This window comes from Numenius arquata, chromosome 1 (genome assembly GCF_964106895.1).
Source record: "Numenius arquata chromosome 1, bNumArq3.hap1.1, whole genome shotgun sequence".
Lineage (NCBI taxonomy): Eukaryota > Metazoa > Chordata > Aves > Charadriiformes > Scolopacidae > Numenius > Numenius arquata.
This window is the reverse complement of record NC_133576.1, coordinates 100,795,730-100,815,197: the sequence shown is the minus strand read 5'-3', so window position 1 is coordinate 100,815,197 and position 19,468 is coordinate 100,795,730. Positions and strand designations below refer to the sequence as shown.

Here is a 19,468-nt window from a genome sequence, read left to right as displayed (position 1 = left end):
TCACAGGACCACCTAAACTTCAACCTTAGGACTGAGAGCCTCGTCCAGACGCTCCTTGAACACTGACAGCCTTGGCGCCGTGACCACTCCCCTATGGAGGCTCTTCCAGTGACCGACCCACCACTCGCTTACTCAAGAACCTCTTCCGACAATCCAGTCTGAACTTCCCCCGAGGCAGCTTCATGCCATTGCCTTGTGTCCTATCGCTGCTCACCAGAGCGAGCAGATCAGTAGCTCCCGCTGCGCTGCCCGCCTTGAGCAAGTTGTCGACTGCCATGAGGGCACCCCTCAGCCTTCTCTTCCCCAAGCTGAACGAGCCAAGTGACCTCAGGCGCTCCTCCTAAGTCTTGCCCTCCAGGCCTTTCACCACCTGCGTCACCCTCCTCTGGACGCACTCCCATAGTCTGATGTCCTTCTTATCTTGAGGCCTGATGGCAACAGGCGGGGAGAGCCTAACCCAAAGGGGAAGAAGGATCCTGGCACAAGAGTTAGCAGGGCTCCTTAAAAGGAGGCTTTAAACTAGGTTTGAAGGGGGGCGGGCATGAAACTGGGATTACTGAAGTGGAGCCATGGGGTGACAATTCCGTGACAAAACTGCACAGAAAAACGGAGCGGGGGCCGCACCAGTGCAGTGCAGAGCGGGACGATCCCCTCTCTCGACGAGCCAGCTGGGCTGTGCCTGCTGGATGCAGCCCAGGACACGCTTGGCCCTTTGGGCTTCCACAGCACACTCTGCACTCATCTTCCACTTCTATCATTCTGTCATTCCAGGATTTCTGTTTAAGGTTGCCCGTAGGGAGCCAGGGTTTGGACTTGATGCTCCTCATGCGTCCCCTCCACTCAGGATTGTCTATGATCATGAGGTTGCCATGGGCACGCAGCTGAGAATAAACCCAGACTATAGCCCCACAGCAGCTCCTGCGGAGAGAGGTCCCTCTTAAGCAGGAGCCCAGGGCAGCTGGCAGTCGCTGAGCCGGGCTGGGGGCCATGGCAGGGGCTGGTTGCCGCACGGGACTGTGATGCGCTCTGGCGCCTGGGACACCTGCGGTAACGCGTCACAATGGGGGCGACTATAAAGGGCCCCATCCGGCAGCGCTGAGCCAGTAGAGCCCGGGATGATGGTGAGTGGGCTGGCGGGGGGAGGCTGGGCTGGAACAGGGCCGGGGCGGAGACACCGGCCCCTGGGGCGCGGGGTGGGTTCTCACACGCCAGCGAGGGCCCAGCTGCTGGCGGGAGCCCCTTGAGCACGGTGTCGCCACCGCCGCTGCCGGCTCTGGGCGCAGGCCTTGCTGCCTCCCTGCTGCCTCCCAACTCTCCTACCTTCCTCCCAGCTCCCTGCGGCTCCCGGCCCCGCTCCCCCTGCTGCCAGCTCCCTCCCAGCCCCACTGAGACCCTTCTCTCTCTCCTCCTGCAGGCCATGGCTGCCACAGGGCTGTTGCTCATCCAGGCTCTGCAAAGCTTCTTCCAGCAGATGCTGGGTGCTCGGCTGGACGAGGCCACGCCAGAGCACATGGAGCAGCGCGAGATGTCCCTGCGAGAGCAGGTGACCCAGCTACTGCAGGGGCTGGAGCAGGCTGCCTCTGCCTGGGCAGCCCTGCTCGTCCCTGCTCTGCAGCAATGGCACTTCTGGGCCACCGCTGCACTTCTTCTCCTCCTCCTATTGGGGCTTGGCTGCTGGCTCAGCAAAAGGAGCTGCCGGCCAGGCAACAGCAGCACGGAGGGCACCACCACCGACCAGGCTGAACGAGAGGAGTCACAAGAAAAGGCCAGGGTTGCTCTGCATGGGCGCAGGATTTCGGCCCAGCACCTCCTGGACCTCTCCGAATCCTTCACAATGGTGGAGGAGCTGGTTGATGAACTTCTGCGGATCTGCGGAAAACTCTCGAGGAACAGTTTCATGCCACAGCCGAGGCCAGTCATTGGGGTGAGCAGCACCTTAGGGGCTTGGAGTGGCTGTGAGGAGGATGCCATCTACCGCCTGCTCGTGCCCCTGAAGCCCCCGCGTGGCCATGCCTTCCACGTGGACACGGGCACCGCCAGCAAGGACACGCCAGAGAGGAAGGCCAGCCTCCGCGTAGAGCTGCAGTGCACGTGCATGAGGGAGCAGCTGGCCGAGGACATGCTGTGCTTCCTCCACCACCCCCAGAAGGAGCTGAGGGAAAGACAGGGTCCCAGCCTCCTGGGCACCCTCTGCACCGGCCCCTACCTCGACACAGACAAGACCTCACGCTGGCTGCAGATCTTGCTGAAAAGCGCCTGGGCGGTTATGCCTCAGTCGACACACTGCCGCCTGACGGTGCTGCCCTCCAGGCACTCCTGCAAGCTCCGCCTGACGCATGCTTCCGGCAGCACCATCCTCATCGAGATGCTCTTTGGCGTGAAGCAAGGCGACTCGTATGTCTTCCTGAGCTGAAAGGGGCCATTGCCAGGAGCCTTGCAACACAAACTCACTCCCCTTGCCCCCTGGACTGCAATTGCCCTCCCCGTTCCCGAGTCCCTTCCCTTGGAGACCCTCTGTAAATATGTTTCAATAGATCACTTGTTTGAGCAAACGCTGCCTGTGAGAGTCTGGGCATCACTTGGTCGGCGAAGGCGGGCATAGGCTGCTGGCTGCTCAGCTGCCACAGACTCGGGGAGCGTTTTGCAGAGGAGCGGCTGCAGCGGACGCTGCTTTCCCGACTCCCTGGGCTTTGGCTTGCCAGGGCTGGTGGCTCAATCCCAGTAGCAGCCGGGCATCACGCAGCTGCTCAGTCCCTTGCCCTACTTGGAATGGTGCAGAGAATCTTTGGGGTAAAAGTGGCAAAACTTGTGGGCTCAGCTAAGACGGTCCAGTAGGTAAAGCAAGAGCTACACGCCAAAGCAAAGCAAAGCAAAGCAAAGCAAAGCAAAGCAAAGCAAAAGAATTCATGCCCTACTCCCCTGCTCTGCCGACCAGACCTGCCTTTCTGGGAAGCGTTCTGCCTCCCTGGGGCTCGGGTTACCGTGACATTTCCCAGCCTTGTACAGCCCTCAACATACTAGCCTATCTCAACTGGGAAGGGACCCACAAGGATCACCAAGTCCAACGCTCTGCTCCTCACAGGACCACCTAAACTTCAACCTTAGGACTGAGAGCCTCGTCCAGACGCTCCTTGAACACTGACAGCCTTGGCGCCGTGACCACTCCCCTACGGAGGCTCTTCCAGTGACCGACCCACCACTCGCTTACTCAAGAACCTCTTCCGACAATCCAGTCTGAACTTCCCCCGAGGCAGCTTCATGCCATTGCCTTGTGTCCTATCGCTGCTCACCAGAGCGAGCAGATCAGTAGCTCCCGCTGCGCTGCCCGCCTTGAGCAAGTTGTCGACTGCCATGAGGGCACCCCTCAGCCTTCTCTTCCCCAAGCTGAACGAGCCAAGTGACCTCAGGCGCTCCTCCTAAGTCTTGCCCTCCAGGCCTTTCACCACCTGCGTCACCCTCCTCTGGACGCACTCCCATAGTCTGATGTCCTTCTTATCTTGAGGCCTGATGGCAACAGGCGGGGAGAGCCTAACCCAAAGGGGAAGAAGGATCCTGGCACAAGAGTTAGCAGGGCTCCTTAAAAGGAGGCTTTAAACTAGGTTTGAAGGGGGGCGGGCATGAAACTGGGATTACTGAAGTGGAGCCATGGGGTGACAATTCCGTGACAAAACTGCACAGAAAAACGGAGCGGGGGCCGCACCAGTGCAGTGCAGAGCGGGACGATCCCCTCTCTCGACGAGCCAGCTGGGCTGTGCCTGCTGGATGCAGCCCAGGACACGCTTGGCCCTTTGGGCTTCCACAGCACACTCTGCACTCATCTTCCACTTCTATCATTCTGTCATTCCAGGATTTCTGTTTAAGGTTGCCCGTAGGGAGCCAGGGTTTGGACTTGATGCTCCTCATGCGTCCCCTCCACTCAGGATTGTCTATGATCATGAGGTTGCCATGGGCACGCAGCTGAGAATAAACCCAGACTATAGCCCCACAGCAGCTCCTGCGGAGAGAGGTCCCTCTTAAGCAGGAGCCCAGGGCAGCTGGCAGTCGCTGAGCCGGGCTGGGGGCCATGGCAGGGGCTGGTTGCCGCACGGGACTGTGATGCGCTCTGGCGCCTGGGACACCTGCGGTAACGCGTCACAATGGGGGCGACTATAAAGGGCCCCATCCGGCAGCGCTGAGCCAGTAGAGCCCGGGATGATGGTGAGTGGGCTGGCGGGGGGAGGCTGGGCTGGAACAGGGCCGGGGCGGAGACACCGGCCCCTGGGGCGCGGGGTGGGTTCTCACACGCCAGCGAGGGCCCAGCTGCTGGCGGGAGCCCCTTGAGCACGGTGTCGCCACCGCCGCTGCCGGCTCTGGGCGCAGGCCTTGCTGCCTCCCTGCTGCCTCCCAACTCTCCTACCTTCCTCCCAGCTCCCTGCGGCTCCCGGCCCCGCTCCCCCTGCTGCCAGCTCCCTCCCAGCCCCACTGAGACCCTTCTCTCTCTCCTCCTGCAGGCCATGGCTGCCACAGGGCTGTTGCTCATCCAGGCTCTGCAAAGCTTCTTCCAGCAGATGCTGGGTGCTCGGCTGGACGAGGCCACGCCAGAGCACATGGAGCAGCGCGAGATGTCCCTGCGAGAGCAGGTGACCCAGCTACTGCAGGGGCTGGAGCAGGCTGCCTCTGCCTGGGCAGCCCTGCTCGTCCCTGCTCTGCAGCAATGGCACTTCTGGGCCACCGCTGCACTTCTTCTCCTCCTCCTATTGGGGCTTGGCTGCTGGCTCAGCAAAAGGAGCTGCCGGCCAGGCAACAGCAGCACGGAGGGCACCACCACCGACCAGGCTGAACGAGAGGAGTCACAAGAAAAGGCCAGGGTTGCTCTGCATGGGCGCAGGATTTCGGCCCAGCACCTCCTGGACCTCTCCGAATCCTTCACAATGGTGGAGGAGCTGGTTGATGAACTTCTGCGGATCTGCGGAAAACTCTCGAGGAACAGTTTCATGCCACAGCCGAGGCCAGTCATTGGGGTGAGCAGCACCTTAGGGGCTTGGAGTGGCTGTGAGGAGGATGCCATCTACCGCCTGCTCGTGCCCCTGAAGCCCCCGCGTGGCCATGCCTTCCACGTGGACACGGGCACCGCCAGCAAGGACACGCCAGAGAGGAAGGCCAGCCTCCGCGTAGAGCTGCAGTGCACGTGCATGAGGGAGCAGCTGGCCGAGGACATGCTGTGCTTCCTCCACCACCCCCAGAAGGAGCTGAGGGAAAGACAGGGTCCCAGCCTCCTGGGCACCCTCTGCACCGGCCCCTACCTCGACACAGACAAGACCTCACGCTGGCTGCAGATCTTGCTGAAAAGCGCCTGGGCGGTTATGCCTCAGTCGACACACTGCCGCCTGACGGTGCTGCCCTCCAGGCACTCCTGCAAGCTCCGCCTGACGCATGCTTCCGGCAGCACCATCCTCATCGAGATGCTCTTTGGCGTGAAGCAAGGCGACTCGTATGTCTTCCTGAGCTGAAAGGGGCCATTGCCAGGAGCCTTGCAACACAAACTCACTCCCCTTGCCCCCTGGACTGCAATTGCCCTCCCCGTTCCCGAGTCCCTTCCCTTGGAGACCCTCTGTAAATATGTTTCAATAGATCACTTGTTTGAGCAAACGCTGCCTGTGAGAGTCTGGGCATCACTTGGTCGGCGAAGGCGGGCATAGGCTGCTGGCTGCTCAGCTGCCACAGACTCGGGGAGCGTTTTGCAGAGGAGCGGCTGCAGCGGACGCTGCTTTCCCGACTCCCTGGGCTTTGGCTTGCCAGGGCTGGTGGCTCAATCCCAGTAGCAGCCGGGCATCACGCAGCTGCTCAGTCCCTTGCCCTACTTGGAATGGTGCAGAGAATCTTTGGGGTAAAAGTGGCAAAACTTGTGGGCTCAGCTAAGACGGTCCAGTAGGTAAAGCAAGAGCTACACGCCAAAGCAAAGCAAAGCAAAGCAAAGCAAAGCAAAGCAAAGCAAAAGAATTCATGCCCTACTCCCCTGCTCTGCCGACCAGACCTGCCTTTCTGGGAAGCGTTCTGCCTCCCTGGGGCTCGGGTTACCGTGACATTTCCCAGCCTTGTACAGCCCTCAACATACTAGCCTATCTCAACTGGGAAGGGACCCACAAGGATCACCAAGTCCAACGCTCTGCTCCTCACAGGACCACCTAAACTTCAACCTTAGGACTGAGAGCCTCGTCCAGACGCTCCTTGAACACTGACAGCCTTGGCGCCGTGACCACTCCCCTACGGAGGCTCTTCCAGTGACCGACCCACCACTCGCTTACTCAAGAACCTCTTCCGACAATCCAGTCTGAACTTCCCCCGAGGCAGCTTCATGCCATTGCCTTGTGTCCTATCGCTGCTCACCAGAGCGAGCAGATCAGTAGCTCCCGCTGCGCTGCCCGCCTTGAGCAAGTTGTCGACTGCCATGAGGGCACCCCTCAGCCTTCTCTTCCCCAAGCTGAACGAGCCAAGTGACCTCAGGCGCTCCTCCTAAGTCTTGCCCTCCAGGCCTTTCACCACCTGCGTCACCCTCCTCTGGACGCACTCCCATAGTCTGATGTCCTTCTTATCTTGAGGCCTGATGGCAACAGGCGGGGAGAGCCTAACCCAAAGGGGAAGAAGGATCCTGGCACAAGAGTTAGCAGGGCTCCTTAAAAGGAGGCTTTAAACTAGGTTTGAAGGGGGGCGGGCATGAAACTGGGATTACTGAAGTGGAGCCATGGGGTGACAATTCCGTGACAAAACTGCACAGAAAAACGGAGCGGGGGCCGCACCAGTGCAGTGCAGAGCGGGACGATCCCCTCTCTCGACGAGCCAGCTGGGCTGTGCCTGCTGGATGCAGCCCAGGACACGCTTGGCCCTTTGGGCTTCCACAGCACACTCTGCACTCATCTTCCACTTCTATCATTCTGTCATTCCAGGATTTCTGTTTAAGGTTGCCCGTAGGGAGCCAGGGTTTGGACTTGATGCTCCTCATGCGTCCCCTCCACTCAGGATTGTCTATGATCATGAGGTTGCCATGGGCACGCAGCTGAGAATAAACCCAGACTATAGCCCCACAGCAGCTCCTGTGGAGAGAGGTCCCTCTTAAGCAGGAGCCCAGGGCAGCTGGCAGTCGCTGAGCCGGGCTGGGGGCCATGGCAGGGGCTGGTTGCCGCACGGGACTGTGATGCGCTCTGGCGCCTGGGACACCTGCGGTAACGCGTCACAATGGGGGCGACTATAAAGGGCCCCATCCGGCAGCGCTGAGCCAGTAGAGCCCGGGATGATGGTGAGTGGGCTGGCGGGGGGAGGCTGGGCTGGAACAGGGCCGGGGCGGAGACACCGGCCCCTGGGGCGCGGGGTGGGTTCTCACACGCCAGCGAGGGCCCAGCTGCTGGCGGGAGCCCCTTGAGCACGGTGTCGCCACCGCCGCTGCCGGCTCTGGGCGCAGGCCTTGCTGCCTCCCTGCTGCCTCCCAACTCTCCTACCTTCCTCCCAGCTCCCTGCGGCTCCCGGCCCCGCTCCCCCTGCTGCCAGCTCCCTCCCAGCCCCACTGAGACCCTTCTCTCTCTCCTCCTGCAGGCCATGGCTGCCACAGGGCTGTTGCTCATCCAGGCTCTGCAAAGCTTCTTCCAGCAGATGCTGGGTGCTCGGCTGGACGAGGCCACGCCAGAGCACATGGAGCAGCGCGAGATGTCCCTGCGAGAGCAGGTGACCCAGCTACTGCAGGGGCTGGAGCAGGCTGCCTCTGCCTGGGCAGCCCTGCTCGTCCCTGCTCTGCAGCAATGGCACTTCTGGGCCACCGCTGCACTTCTTCTCCTCCTCCTATTGGGGCTTGGCTGCTGGCTCAGCAAAAGGAGCTGCCGGCCAGGCAACAGCAGCACGGAGGGCACCACCACCGACCAGGCTGAACGAGAGGAGTCACAAGAAAAGGCCAGGGTTGCTCTGCATGGGCGCAGGATTTCGGCCCAGCACCTCCTGGACCTCTCCGAATCCTTCACAATGGTGGAGGAGCTGGTTGATGAACTTCTGCGGATCTGCGGAAAACTCTCGAGGAACAGTTTCATGCCACAGCCGAGGCCAGTCATTGGGGTGAGCAGCACCTTAGGGGCTTGGAGTGGCTGTGAGGAGGATGCCATCTACCGCCTGCTCGTGCCCCTGAAGCCCCCGCGTGGCCATGCCTTCCACGTGGACACGGGCACCGCCAGCAAGGACACGCCAGAGAGGAAGGCCAGCCTCCGCGTAGAGCTGCAGTGCACGTGCATGAGGGAGCAGCTGGCCGAGGACATGCTGTGCTTCCTCCACCACCCCCAGAAGGAGCTGAGGGAAAGACAGGGTCCCAGCCTCCTGGGCACCCTCTGCACCGGCCCCTACCTCGACACAGACAAGACCTCACGCTGGCTGCAGATCTTGCTGAAAAGCGCCTGGGCGGTTATGCCTCAGTCGACACACTGCCGCCTGACGGTGCTGCCCTCCAGGCACTCCTGCAAGCTCCGCCTGACGCATGCTTCCGGCAGCACCATCCTCATCGAGATGCTCTTTGGCGTGAAGCAAGGCGACTCGTATGTCTTCCTGAGCTGAAAGGGGCCATTGCCAGGAGCCTTGCAACACAAACTCACTCCCCTTGCCCCCTGGACTGCAATTGCCCTCCCCGTTCCCGAGTCCCTTCCCTTGGAGACCCTCTGTAAATATGTTTCAATAGATCACTTGTTTGAGCAAACGCTGCCTGTGAGAGTCTGGGCATCACTTGGTCGGCGAAGGCGGGCATAGGCTGCTGGCTGCTCAGCTGCCACAGACTCGGGGAGCGTTTTGCAGAGGAGCGGCTGCAGCGGACGCTGCTTTCCCGACTCCCTGGGCTTTGGCTTGCCAGGGCTGGTGGCTCAATCCCAGTAGCAGCCGGGCATCACGCAGCTGCTCAGTCCCTTGCCCTACTTGGGATGGTGCAGAGAATCTTTGGGGTAAAAGTGGCAAAACTTGTGGGCTCAGCTAAGATGGTCCAGTAGGTAAAGCAAGAGCTACACGCCAAAGCAAAGCAAAGCAAAGCAAAGCAAAGCAAAGCAAAGCAAAGCAAAAGAATTCATGCCCTACTCCCCTGCTCTGCCGACCAGACCTGCCTTTCTGGGAAGCGTTCTGCCTCCCTGGGGCTCGGGTTACCGTGACATTTCCCAGCCTTGTACAGCCCTCAACATACTAGCCTATCTCAACTGGGAAGGGACCCACAAGGATCACCAAGTCCAACGCTCTGCTCCTCACAGGACCACCTAAACTTCAACCTTAGGACTGAGAGCCTCGTCCAGACGCTCCTTGAACACTGACAGCCTTGGCGCCGTGACCACTCCCCTATGGAGGCTCTTCCAGTGACCGACCCACCACTCGCTTACTCAAGAACCTCTTCCGACAATCCAGTCTGAACTTCCCCCGAGGCAGCTTCATGCCATTGCCTTGTGTCCTATCGCTGCTCACCAGAGCGAGCAGATCAGTAGCTCCCGCTGCGCTGCCCGCCTTGAGCAAGTTGTCGACTGCCATGAGGGCACCCCTCAGCCTTCTCTTCCCCAAGCTGAACGAGCCAAGTGACCTCAGGCGCTCCTCCTAAGTCTTGCCCTCCAGGCCTTTCACCACCTGCGTCACCCTCCTCTGGACGCACTCCCATAGTCTGATGTCCTTCTTATCTTGAGGCCTGATGGCAACAGGCGGGGAGAGCCTAACCCAAAGGGGAAGAAGGATCCTGGCACAAGAGTTAGCAGGGCTCCTTAAAAGGAGGCTTTAAACTAGGTTTGAAGGGGGGCGGGCATGAAACTGGGATTACTGAAGTGGAGCCATGGGGTGACAATTCCGTGACAAAACTGCACAGAAAAACGGAGCGGGGGCCGCACCAGTGCAGTGCAGAGCGGGACGATCCCCTCTCTCGACGAGCCAGCTGGGCTGTGCCTGCTGGATGCAGCCCAGGACACGCTTGGCCCTTTGGGCTTCCACAGCACACTCTGCACTCATCTTCCACTTCTATCATTCTGTCATTCCAGGATTTCTGTTTAAGGTTGCCCGTAGGGAGCCAGGGTTTGGACTTGATGCTCCTCATGCGTCCCCTCCACTCAGGATTGTCTATGATCATGAGGTTGCCATGGGCACGCAGCTGAGAATAAACCCAGACTATAGCCCCACAGCAGCTCCTGCGGAGAGAGGTCCCTCTTAAGCAGGAGCCCAGGGCAGCTGGCAGTCGCTGAGCCGGGCTGGGGGCCATGGCAGGGGCTGGTTGCCGCACGGGACTGTGATGCGCTCTGGCGCCTGGGACACCTGCGGTAACGCGTCACAATGGGGGCGACTATAAAGGGCCCCATCCGGCAGCGCTGAGCCAGTAGAGCCCGGGATGATGGTGAGTGGGCTGGCGGGGGGAGGCTGGGCTGGAACAGGGCCGGGGCGGAGACACCGGCCCCTGGGGCGCGGGGTGGGTTCTCACACGCCAGCGAGGGCCCAGCTGCTGGCGGGAGCCCCTTGAGCACGGTGTCGCCACCGCCGCTGCCGGCTCTGGGCGCAGGCCTTGCTGCCTCCCTGCTGCCTCCCAACTCTCCTACCTTCCTCCCAGCTCCCTGCGGCTCCCGGCCCCGCTCCCCCTGCTGCCAGCTCCCTCCCAGCCCCACTGAGACCCTTCTCTCTCTCCTCCTGCAGGCCATGGCTGCCACAGGGCTGTTGCTCATCCAGGCTCTGCAAAGCTTCTTCCAGCAGATGCTGGGTGCTCGGCTGGACGAGGCCACGCCAGAGCACATGGAGCAGCGCGAGATGTCCCTGCGAGAGCAGGTGACCCAGCTACTGCAGGGGCTGGAGCAGGCTGCCTCTGCCTGGGCAGCCCTGCTCGTCCCTGCTCTGCAGCAATGGCACTTCTGGGCCACCGCTGCACTTCTTCTCCTCCTCCTATTGGGGCTTGGCTGCTGGCTCAGCAAAAGGAGCTGCCGGCCAGGCAACAGCAGCACGGAGGGCACCACCACTGACCAGGCTGAACGAGAGGAGTCACAAGAAAAGGCCAGGGTTGCTCTGCATGGGCGCAGGATTTCGGCCCAGCACCTCCTGGACCTCTCCGAATCCTTCACAATGGTGGAGGAGCTGGTTGATGAACTTCTGCGGATCTGCGGAAAACTCTCGAGGAACAGTTTCATGCCACAGCCGAGGCCAGTCATTGGGGTGAGCAGCACCTTAGGGGCTTGGAGTGGCTGTGAGGAGGATGCCATCTACCGCCTGCTCGTGCCCCTGAAGCCCCCGCGTGGCCATGCCTTCCACGTGGACACGGGCACCGCCAGCAAGGACACGCCAGAGAGGAAGGCCAGCCTCCGCGTAGAGCTGCAGTGCACGTGCATGAGGGAGCAGCTGGCCGAGGACATGCTGTGCTTCCTCCACCACCCCCAGAAGGAGCTGAGGGAAAGACAGGGTCCCAGCCTCCTGGGCACCCTCTGCACCGGCCCCTACCTCGACACAGACAAGACCTCACGCTGGCTGCAGATCTTGCTGAAAAGCGCCTGGGCGGTTATGCCTCAGTCGACACACTGCCGCCTGACGGTGCTGCCCTCCAGGCACTCCTGCAAGCTCCGCCTGATGCATGCTTCCGGCAGCACCATCCTCATCGAGATGCTCTTTGGCGTGAAGCAAGGCGACTCGTATGTCTTCCTGAGCTGAAAGGGGCCATTGCCAGGAGCCTTGCAACACAAACTCACTCCCCTTGCCCCCTGGACTGCAATTGCCCTCCCCGTTCCCGAGTCCCTTCCCTTGGAGACCCTCTGTAAATATGTTTCAATAGATCACTTGTTTGAGCAAACGCTGCCTGTGAGAGTCTGGGCATCACTTGGTCGGCGAAGGCGGGCATAGGCTGCTGGCTGCTCAGCTGCCACAGACTCGGGGAGCGTTTTGCAGAGGAGCGGCTGCAGCGGACGCTGCTTTCCCGACTCCCTGGGCTTTGGCTTGCCAGGGCTGGTGGCTCAATCCCAGTAGCAGCCGGGCATCACGCAGCTGCTCAGTCCCTTGCCCTACTTGGGATGGTGCAGAGAATCTTTGGGGTAAAAGTGGCAAAACTTGTGGGCTCAGCTAAGACGGTCCAGTAGGTAAAGCAAGAGCTACACGCCAAAGCAAAGCAAAGCAAAGCAAAGCAAAGCAAAAGAATTCATGCCCTACTCCCCTGCTCTGCCGACCAGACCTGCCTTTCTGGGAAGCGTTCTGCCTCCCTGGGGCTCGGGTTACCGTGACATTTCCCAGCCTTGTACAGCCCTCAACATACTAGCCTATCTCAACTGGGAAGGGACCCACAAGGATCACCAAGTCCAACGCTCTGCTCCTCACAGGACCACCTAAACTTCAACCTTAGGACTGAGAGCCTCGTCCAGACGCTCCTTGAACACTGACAGCCTTGGCGCCGTGACCACTCCCCTATGGAGGCTCTTCCAGTGACCGACCCACCACTCGCTTACTCAAGAACCTCTTCCGACAATCCAGTCTGAACTTCCCCCGAGGCAGCTTCATGCCATTGCCTTGTGTCCTATCGCTGCTCACCAGAGCGAGCAGATCAGTAGCTCCCGCTGCGCTGCCCGCCTTGAGCAAGTTGTCGACTGCCATGAGGGCACCCCTCAGCCTTCTCTTCCCCAAGCTGAACGAGCCAAGTGACCTCAGGCGCTCCTCCTAAGTCTTGCCCTCCAGGCCTTTCACCACCTGCGTCACCCTCCTCTGGACGCACTCCCATAGTCTGATGTCCTTCTTATCTTGAGGCCTGATGGCAACAGGCGGGGAGAGCCTAACCCAAAGGGGAAGAAGGATCCTGGCACAAGAGTTAGCAGGGCTCCTTAAAAGGAGGCTTTAAACTAGGTTTGAAGGGGGGCGGGCATGAAACTGGGATTACTGAAGTGGAGCCATGGGGTGACAATTCCGTGACAAAACTGCACAGAAAAACGGAGCGGGGGCCGCACCAGTGCAGTGCAGAGCGGGACGATCCCCTCTCTCGACGAGCCAGCTGGGCTGTGCCTGCTGGATGCAGCCCAGGACACGCTTGGCCCTTTGGGCTTCCACAGCACACTCTGCACTCATCTTCCACTTCTATCATTCTGTCATTCCAGGATTTCTGTTTAAGGTTGCCCGTAGGGAGCCAGGGTTTGGACTTGATGCTCCTCATGCGTCCCCTCCACTCAGGATTGTCTATGATCATGAGGTTGCCATGGGCACGCAGCTGAGAATAAACCCAGACTATAGCCCCACAGCAGCTCCTGCGGAGAGAGGTCCCTCTTAAGCAGGAGCCCAGGGCAGCTGGCAGTCGCTGAGCCGGGCTGGGGGCCATGGCAGGGGCTGGTTGCCGCACGGGACTGTGATGCGCTCTGGCGCCTGGGACACCTGCGGTAACGCGTCACAATGGGGGCGACTATAAAGGGCCCCATCCGGCAGCGCTGAGCCAGTAGAGCCCGGGATGATGGTGAGTGGGCTGGCGGGGGGAGGCTGGGCTGGAACAGGGCCGGGGCGGAGACACCGGCCCCTGGGGCGCGGGGTGGGTTCTCACACGCCAGCGAGGGCCCAGCTGCTGGCGGGAGCCCCTTGAGCACGGTGTCGCCACCGCCGCTGCCGGCTCTGGGCGCAGGCCTTGCTGCCTCCCTGCTGCCTCCCAACTCTCCTACCTTCCTCCCAGCTCCCTGCGGCTCCCGGCCCCGCTCCCCCTGCTGCCAGCTCCCTCCCAGCCCCACTGAGACCCTTCTCTCTCTCCTCCTGCAGGCCATGGCTGCCACAGGGCTGTTGCTCATCCAGGCTCTGCAAAGCTTCTTCCAGCAGATGCTGGGTGCTCGGCTGGACGAGGCCACGCCAGAGCACATGGAGCAGCGCGAGATGTCCCTGCGAGAGCAGGTGACCCAGCTACTGCAGGGGCTGGAGCAGGCTGCCTCTGCCTGGGCAGCCCTGCTCGTCCCTGCTCTGCAGCAATGGCACTTCTGGGCCACCGCTGCACTTCTTCTCCTCCTCCTATTGGGGCTTGGCTGCTGGCTCAGCAAAAGGAGCTGCCGGCCAGGCAACAGCAGCACGGAGGGCACCACCACCGACCAGGCTGAACGAGAGGAGTCACAAGAAAAGGCCAGGGTTGCTCTGCATGGGCACAGGATTTCGGCCCAGCACCTCCTGGACCTCTCCGAATCCTTCACAATGGTGGAGGAGCTGGTTGATGAACTTCTGCGGATCTGCGGAAAACTCTCGAGGAACAGTTTCATGCCACAGCCGAGGCCAGTCATTGGGGTGAGCAGCACCTTAGGGGCTTGGAGTGGCTGTGAGGAGGATGCCATCTACCGCCTGCTCGTGCCCCTGAAGCCCCCGCGTGGCCATGCCTTCCACGTGGACACGGGCACCGCCAGCAAGGACACGCCAGAGAGGAAGGCCAGCCTCCGCGTAGAGCTGCAGTGCACGTGCATGAGGGAGCAGCTGGCCGAGGACATGCTGTGCTTCCTCCACCACCCCCAGAAGGAGCTGAGGGAAAGACAGGGTCCCAGCCTCCTGGGCACCCTCTGCACCGGCCCCTACCTCGACACAGACAAGACCTCACGCTGGCTGCAGATCTTGCTGAAAAGCGCCTGGGCGGTTATGCCTCAGTCGACACACTGCCGCCTGACGGTGCTGCCCTCCAGGCACTCCTGCAAGCTCCGCCTGATGCATGCTTCCGGCAGCACCATCCTCATCGAGATGCTCTTTGGCGTGAAGCAAGGCGACTCGTATGTCTTCCTGAGCTGAAAGGGGCCATTGCCAGGAGCCTTGCAACACAAACTCACTCCCCTTGCCCCCTGGACTGCAATTGCCCTCCCCGTTCCCGAGTCCCTTCCCTTGGAGACCCTCTGTAAATATGTTTCAATAGATCACTTGTTTGAGCAAACGCTGCCTGTGAGAGTCTGGGCATCACTTGGTCGGCGAAGGCGGGCATAGGCTGCTGGCTGCTCAGCTGCCACAGACTCGGGGAGCGTTTTGCAGAGGAGCGGCTGCAGCGGACGCTGCTTTCCCGACTCCCTGGGCTTTGGCTTGCCAGGGCTGGTGGCTCAATCCCAGTAGCAGCCGGGCATCACGCAGCTGCTCAGTCCCTTGCCCTACTTGGGATGGTGCAGAGAATCTTTGGGGTAAAAGTGGCAAAACTTGTGGGCTCAGCTAAGACGGTCCAGTAGGTAAAGCAAGAGCTACACGCCAAAGCAAAGCAAAGCAAAGCAAAGCAAAGCAAAAGAATTCATGCCCTACTCCCCTGCTCTGCCGACCAGACCTGCCTTTCTGGGAAGCGTTCTGCCTCCCTGGGGCTCGGGTTACCGTGACATTTCCCAGCCTTGTACAGCCCTCAACATACTAGCCTATCTCAACTGGGAAGGGACCCACAAGGATCACCAAGTCCAACGCTCTGCTCCTCACAGGACCACCTAAACTTCAACCTTAGGACTGAGAGCCTCGTCCAGACGCTCCTTGAACACTGACAGCCTTGGCGCCGTGACCACTCCCCTATGGAGGCTCTTCCAGTGACCGACCCACCACTCGCTTACTCAAGAACCTCTTCCGACAATCCAGTCTGAACTTCCCCCGAGGCAGCTTCATGCCATTGCCTTGTGTCCTATCGCTGCTCACCAGAGCGAGCAGATCAGTAGCTCCCGCTGCGCTGCCCGCCTTGAGCAAGTTGTCGACTGCCATGAGGGCACCCCTCAGCCTTCTCTTCCCCAAGCTGAACGAGCCAAGTGACCTCAGGCGCTCCTCCTAAGTCTTGCCCTCCAGGCCTTTCACCACCTGCGTCACCCTCCTCTGGACGCACTCCCATAGTCTGATGTCCTTCTTATCTTGAGGCCTGATGGCAACAGGCGGGGAGAGCCTAACCCAAAGGGGAAGAAGGATCCTGGCACAAGAGTTAGCAGGGCTCCTTAAAAGGAGGCTTTAAACTAGGTTTGAAGGGGGGCGGGCATGAAACTGGGATTACTGAAGTGGAGCCATGGGGTGACAATTCCGTGACAAAACTGCACAGAAAAACGGAGCGGGGGCCGCACCAGTGCAGTGCAGAGCGGGACGATCCCCTCTCTCGACGAGCCAGCTGGGCTGTGCCTGCTGGATGCAGCCCAGGACACGCTTGGCCCTTTGGGCTTCCACAGCACACTCTGCACTCATCTTCCACTTCTATCATTCTGTCATTCCAGGATTTCTGTTTAAGGTTGCCCGTAGGGAGCCAGGGTTTGGACTTGATGCTCCTCATGCGTCCCCTCCACTCAGGATTGTCTATGATCATGAGGTTGCCATGGGCACGCAGCTGAGAATAAACCCAGACTATAGCCCCACAGCAGCTCCTGCGGAGAGAGGTCCCTCTTAAGCAGGAGCCCAGGGCAGCTGGCAGTCGCTGAGCCGGGCTGGGGGCCATGGCAGGGGCTGGTTGCCGCACGGGACTGTGATGCGCTCTGGCGCCTGGGACACCTGCGGTAACGCGTCACAATGGGGGCGACTATAAAGGGCCCCATCCGGCAGCGCTGAGCCAGTAGAGCCCGGGATGATGGTGAGTGGGCTGGCGGGGGGAGGCTGGGCTGGAACAGGGCCGGGGCGGAGACACCGGCCCCTGGGGCGCGGGGTGGGTTCTCACACGCCAGCGAGGGCCCAGCTGCTGGCGGGAGCCCCTTGAGCACGGTGTCGCCACCGCCGCTGCCGGCTCTGGGCGCAGGCCTTGCTGCCTCCCTGCTGCCTCCCAACTCTCCTACCTTCCTCCCAGCTCCCTGCGGCTCCCGGCCCCGCTCCCCCTGCTGCCAGCTCCCTCCCAGCCCCACTGAGACCCTTCTCTCTCTCCTCCTGCAGGCCATGGCTGCCACAGGGCTGTTGCTCATCCAGGCTCTGCAAAGCTTCTTCCAGCAGATGCTGGGTGCTCGGCTGGACGAGGCCACGCCAGAGCACATGGAGCAGCGCGAGATGTCCCTGCGAGAGCAGGTGACCCAGCTACTGCAGGGGCTGGAGCAGGCTGCCTCTGCCTGGGCAGCCCTGCTCGTCCCTGCTCTGCAGCAATGGCACTTCTGGGCCACCGCTGCACTTCTTCTCCTCCTCCTATTGGGGCTTGGCTGCTGGCTCAGCAAAAGGAGCTGCCGGCCAGGCAACAGCAGCACGGAGGGCACCACCACCGACCAGGCTGAACGAGAGGAGTCACAAGAAAAGGCCAGGGTTGCTCTGCATGGGCGCAGGATTTCGGCCCAGCACCTCCTGGACCTCTCCGAATCCTTCACAATGGTGGAGGAGCTGGTTGATGAACTTCTGCGGATCTGCGGAAAACTCTCGAGGAACAGTTTCATGCCACAGCCGAGGCCAGTCATTGGGGTGAGCAGCACCTTAGGGGCTTGGAGTGGCTGTGAGGAGGATGCCATCTACCGCCTGCTCGTGCCCCTGAAGCCCCCGCGTGGCCATGCCTTCCACGTGGACACGGGCACCGCCAGCAAGGACACGCCAGAGAGGAAGGCCAGCCTCCGCGTAGAGCTGCAGTGCACGTGCATGAGGGAGCAGCTGGCCGAGGACATGCTGTGCTTCCTCCACCACCCCCAGAAGGAGCTGAGGGAAAGACAGGGTCCCAGCCTCCTGGGCACCCTCTGCACCGGCCCCTACCTCGACACAGACAAGACCTCACGCTGGCTGCAGATCTTGCTGAAAAGCGCCTGGGCGGTTATGCCTCAGTCGACACACTGCCGCCTGACGGTGCTGCCCTCCAGGCACTCCTGCAAGCTCCGCCTGACGCATGCTTCCGGCAGCACCATCCTCATCGAGATGCTCTTTGGCGTGAAGCAAGGCGACTCGTATGTCTTCCTGAGCTGAAAGGGGCCATTGCCAGGAGCCTTGCAACACAAACTCACTCCCCTTGCCCCCTGGACTGCAATTGCCCTCCCCGTTCCCGAGTCCCTTCCCTTGGAGACCCTCTGTAAATATGTTTCAATAGATCACTTGTTTGAGCAAACGCTGCCTGTGAGAGTCTGGGCATCACTTGGTCGGCGAAGGCGGGCATAGGCTGCTGGCTGCTCAGCTGCCACAGACTCGGGGAGCGTTTTGCAGAGGAGCGGCTGCAGCGGACGCTGCTTTCCCGACTCCCTGGGCTTTGGCTTGCCAGGGCTGGTGGCTCAATCCCAGTAGCAGCCGGGCATCACGCAGCTGCTCAGTCCCTTGCCCTACTTGGGATGGTGCAGAGAATCTTTGGGGTAAAAGTGGCAAAACTTGTGGGCTCAGCTAAGACGGTCCAGTAGGTAAAGCAAGAGCTACACGCCAAAGCAAAGCAAAGCAAAGCAAAGCAAAGCAAAGCAAAGCAAAAGAATTCATGCCCTACTCCCCTGCTCTGCCGACCAGACCTGCCTTTCTGGGAAGCGTTCTGCCTCCCTGGGGCTCGGGTTACCGTGACATTTCCCAGCCTTGTACAGCCCTCAACATACTAGCCTATCTCAACTGGGAAGGGACCCACAAGGATCACCAAGTCCAACGCTCTGCTCCTCACAGGACCACCTAAACTTCAACCTTAGGACTGAGAGCCTCGTCCAGACGCTCCTTGAACACTGACAGCCTTGGCGCCGTGACCACTCCCCTACGGAGGCTCTTCCAGTGACCGACCCACCACTCGCTTACTCAAGAACCTCTTCCGACAATCCAGTCTGAACTTCCCCCGAGGCAGCTTCATGCCATTGCCTTGTGTCCTATCGCTGCTCACCAGAGCGAGCAGATCAGTAGCTCCCGCTGCGCTGCCCGCCTTGAGCAAGTTGTCGACTGCCATGAGGGCACCCCTCAGCCTTCTCTTCCCCAAGCTGAACGAGCCAAGTGACCTCAGGCGCTCCTCCTAAGTCTTGCCCTCCAGGCCTTTCACCACCTGCGTCACCCTCCTCTGGACGCACTCCCATAGTCTGATGTCCTTCTTATCTTGAGGCCTGATGGCAACAGGCGGGGAGAGCCTAACCCAAAGGGGAAGAAGGATCCTGGCACAAGAGTTAGCAGGGCTCCTTAAAAGGAGGCTTTAAACTAGGTTTGAAGGGGGGCGGGCATGAAACTGGGATTACTGAAGTGGAGCCATGGGGTGACAATTCCGTGACAAAACTGCACAGAAAAACGGAGCGGGGGCCGCACCAGTGCAGTGCAGAGCGGGACGATCCCCTCTCTCGACGAGCCAGCTGGGCTGTGCCTGCTGGATGCAGCCCAGGACACGCTTGGCCCTTTGGGCTTCCACAGCACACTCTGCACTCATCTTCCACTTCTATCATTCTGTCATTCCAGGATTTCTGTTTAAGGTTGCCCGTAGGGAGCCAGGGTTTGGACTTGATGCTCCTCATGCGTCCCCTCCACTCAGGATTGTCTATGATCATGAGGTTGCCATGGGCACGCAGCTGAGAATAAACCCAGACTATAGCCCCACAGCAGCTCCTGCGGAGAGAGGTCCCTCTTAAGCAGGAGCCCAGGGCAGCTGGCAGTCGCTGAGCCGGGCTGGGGGCCATGGCAGGGGCTGGTTGCCGCACGGGACTGTGATGCGCTC

General features: G+C 60.7%; 6 protein-coding genes across 6 annotated transcripts; all 6 read left to right on the top strand.

Annotated features, from left to right (window-relative positions):
• The first annotated feature begins 1,525 nt into the window (after positions 1 to 1,525).
• Positions 1,526 to 2,413, top strand: LOC141466136 (inositol 1,4,5-trisphosphate receptor-interacting protein-like 1). The gene has a single exon (XM_074149865.1). It carries the CDS (start codon positions 1,526 to 1,528, stop codon positions 2,411 to 2,413), a length of 888 nt encoding a protein of 295 aa, XP_074005966.1.
• Positions 2,414 to 4,601: 2,188 nt separating this feature from the next.
• LOC141466125 (inositol 1,4,5-trisphosphate receptor-interacting protein-like 1) lies at positions 4,602 to 5,489 on the top strand. The gene has a single exon (XM_074149853.1). The coding sequence runs from the start codon at positions 4,602 to 4,604 to the stop codon at positions 5,487 to 5,489; it is 888 nt and encodes a 295-aa protein (XP_074005954.1).
• Positions 5,490 to 7,677: 2,188 nt separating this feature from the next.
• On the top strand, positions 7,678 to 8,565 carry LOC141466115 (inositol 1,4,5-trisphosphate receptor-interacting protein-like 1). The gene has a single exon (XM_074149841.1). The coding sequence runs from the start codon at positions 7,678 to 7,680 to the stop codon at positions 8,563 to 8,565; it is 888 nt and encodes a 295-aa protein (XP_074005942.1).
• A 2,193-nt stretch (positions 8,566 to 10,758) lies between these two features.
• Positions 10,759 to 11,646, top strand: LOC141466104 (inositol 1,4,5-trisphosphate receptor-interacting protein-like 1). The gene has a single exon (XM_074149831.1). It carries the CDS (start codon positions 10,759 to 10,761, stop codon positions 11,644 to 11,646), a length of 888 nt encoding a protein of 295 aa, XP_074005932.1.
• A 2,178-nt stretch (positions 11,647 to 13,824) lies between these two features.
• Positions 13,825 to 14,712, top strand: LOC141466093 (inositol 1,4,5-trisphosphate receptor-interacting protein-like 1). Its single transcript, XM_074149820.1, has one exon. The coding sequence runs from the start codon at positions 13,825 to 13,827 to the stop codon at positions 14,710 to 14,712; it is 888 nt and encodes a 295-aa protein (XP_074005921.1).
• Positions 14,713 to 16,890: 2,178 nt separating this feature from the next.
• On the top strand, positions 16,891 to 17,778 carry LOC141466082 (inositol 1,4,5-trisphosphate receptor-interacting protein-like 1). The gene has a single exon (XM_074149809.1). It carries the CDS (start codon positions 16,891 to 16,893, stop codon positions 17,776 to 17,778), a length of 888 nt encoding a protein of 295 aa, XP_074005910.1.
• The last annotated feature ends 1,690 nt before the right edge of the window (positions 17,779 to 19,468 follow it).

Coding starts and splice junctions, on each gene's coding strand:
- LOC141466136 (XM_074149865.1), top strand. CDS start 1,526: ATGTCCCTGCGAGAGCAGGTGACCCAGCTACTGCAGGGGCTGGAGCAG.
- LOC141466125 (XM_074149853.1), top strand. CDS start 4,602: ATGTCCCTGCGAGAGCAGGTGACCCAGCTACTGCAGGGGCTGGAGCAG.
- LOC141466115 (XM_074149841.1), top strand. CDS start 7,678: ATGTCCCTGCGAGAGCAGGTGACCCAGCTACTGCAGGGGCTGGAGCAG.
- LOC141466104 (XM_074149831.1), top strand. CDS start 10,759: ATGTCCCTGCGAGAGCAGGTGACCCAGCTACTGCAGGGGCTGGAGCAG.
- LOC141466093 (XM_074149820.1), top strand. CDS start 13,825: ATGTCCCTGCGAGAGCAGGTGACCCAGCTACTGCAGGGGCTGGAGCAG.
- LOC141466082 (XM_074149809.1), top strand. CDS start 16,891: ATGTCCCTGCGAGAGCAGGTGACCCAGCTACTGCAGGGGCTGGAGCAG.